We start from the raw sequence: 1,728 nt of genomic DNA on the forward strand, positions 1-1,728 counted from the left end.
TTAGCATAATAGGCCATACCCAACAGCAGGAACTCAGTAGCATATTAGGCCACACCCCTGACAGCACAGCTTATTAGCATATTAGGCTACACCCCCATGTTATCAGAAGTGTGGTCATCCAGCCACACCCACCTTTTGCTTCTTATTCTGTTTACGTTGTTTGTTATCAAAACCCAGGGCTTTTTTTGGAGCAGGAACTCCTTTACATGTTAGGCCACACACCCCTAATTTAGCCAGTCCTAATGAGTTTCTGCTGTTGGGTGTGGTCTATTATGCTAATGAGTTCCTGCCAGGCGTGGCCAACTTGGGAGCCAGCCGGAACTCCTTTCCTGTGTGTTCCTGCCCAAAAATAGCCCTGGTTCCTAGTGTGGAATACTGTCACTTTTTTTGTGCTTTCACCACACAGGTGTTGATGTTTTCAGTGAACTTTGTACTGTGACCCTTTGCTGTATAACCCCAGCCAATTTGGAACAGTTTCTATAGGTGTAGTTACTACTTTATGGAGTTTTTTTGGCTTCTTTATATATGGTGTTGCCCTTTAGTCATATCAGATGGGAAAGAGGGGAAGAGTCATATCAGATGTCTTCTTTTGATCTCAGAAACAGCTTCAGAACCTGGAAGATGCCTGTGATGACACCATGATGCTAGATGATGATTCGCTGCTGATACCCTATCAAATTGGAGACGTCTTCATTAGCCACCCCCAAGATGAAACGCAAGAAATGCTGGAGGAAGCAAAGGTTAGCAGCCGTTTGTGTACGTGTATGGGTGCATCCACACGCTGTTGAATATTGCGCTATCATTGTACTATAGAAAACATTTATGACTGGGTTTTCCTGTGTGTAGGACACAATTCAGTTGTGAACAACTATCCTAGGATTGTGAACAACTAGTATAATGTAATGGTAGGACAACATCCAACAGTGTTTGGATGCAGCCTCTTTGTGACGCACCAACAACCGAGAAGGAATCAGCCCGGTAAATTTGTTCAGGCTTTCTTTCTGCTAATATTTTTGGTACGCTAAATGATAACCATAAGAAATCCATCTCTGTCTTTCTGCATGAATGTTGAATAGGCACAGTAACAGTACCTGCATTCATAGGGCATTTGCGCCCCCCCCACCCCCCTGTCTCACCAGTGTCTTTTCTGGCATCTGATAAGACAGTTGCTGTAAATGGAGATAAGGGAACTCCAGGACCACATTGTTACGGTGCTGGTTAAGCATATGTCTGTGATGTACCTCCAACTGGAGGTGGCTGTGAGATGGGAAGAGAGTGAGTTAGACTTATCCTGCTCTTTGCCATCTAGATTACCATGTGCAGGGAAGTTTGTTCCTATGGAAGATTATTCATTCATGTAAACTAGAGATGTAGAAATTTCAGAAATTTTGAAGCCAGGATTGATTTTTCTCCATTTTTTGGGTGAAAAAATGGTACTGGGGGGGAGGGGATGAAACATATGCACTACTTTCCTTCTTATCGAATCTAAACCAATTTGACTGCCTTAATGCAGAATGTATGACTATTTGGCATGGAATCTAAAACCATGAACGCCTTAGTTTGGGATAAGCAAAATTCACACTTTGAATATGCCCAGTACATGAGAGAAGAGAAGAAGAGATTGGATTTATACCCCGCCCTTCACTCAGAGTCTCAGAGCGGCTTACAAACTCCTTTCCCTTCCCCTCCCCACAACAGACACCCTGTGAGGTGGGTGGGGCTGAGAGA

At 43.7% G+C, this 1,728-nt stretch overlaps 1 protein-coding gene across 1 annotated transcript in view; it reads left to right on the forward strand.

The window, feature by feature from the left end:
- PFDN4 (prefoldin subunit 4) overlaps positions 1 to 1,728 on the forward strand; it is a 12,721-nt gene that overhangs the window by 8,710 nt on the left and 2,283 nt on the right. The window contains exon 3 of the mRNA XM_015419971.1: positions 600 to 740. Coding sequence (XP_015275457.1) covers positions 600 to 740 — 141 coding nt within the window. The remainder of the gene's footprint in view (positions 1 to 599; positions 741 to 1,728) is intronic.

The sequence above is a fragment of the Gekko japonicus genome, unplaced genomic scaffold (genome assembly GCF_001447785.1).
Source record: "Gekko japonicus isolate JY-2015 unplaced genomic scaffold, Gekko_japonicus_V1.1 scaffold4394, whole genome shotgun sequence".
NCBI classification, from domain to species: domain Eukaryota; kingdom Metazoa; phylum Chordata; class Lepidosauria; order Squamata; family Gekkonidae; genus Gekko; species Gekko japonicus.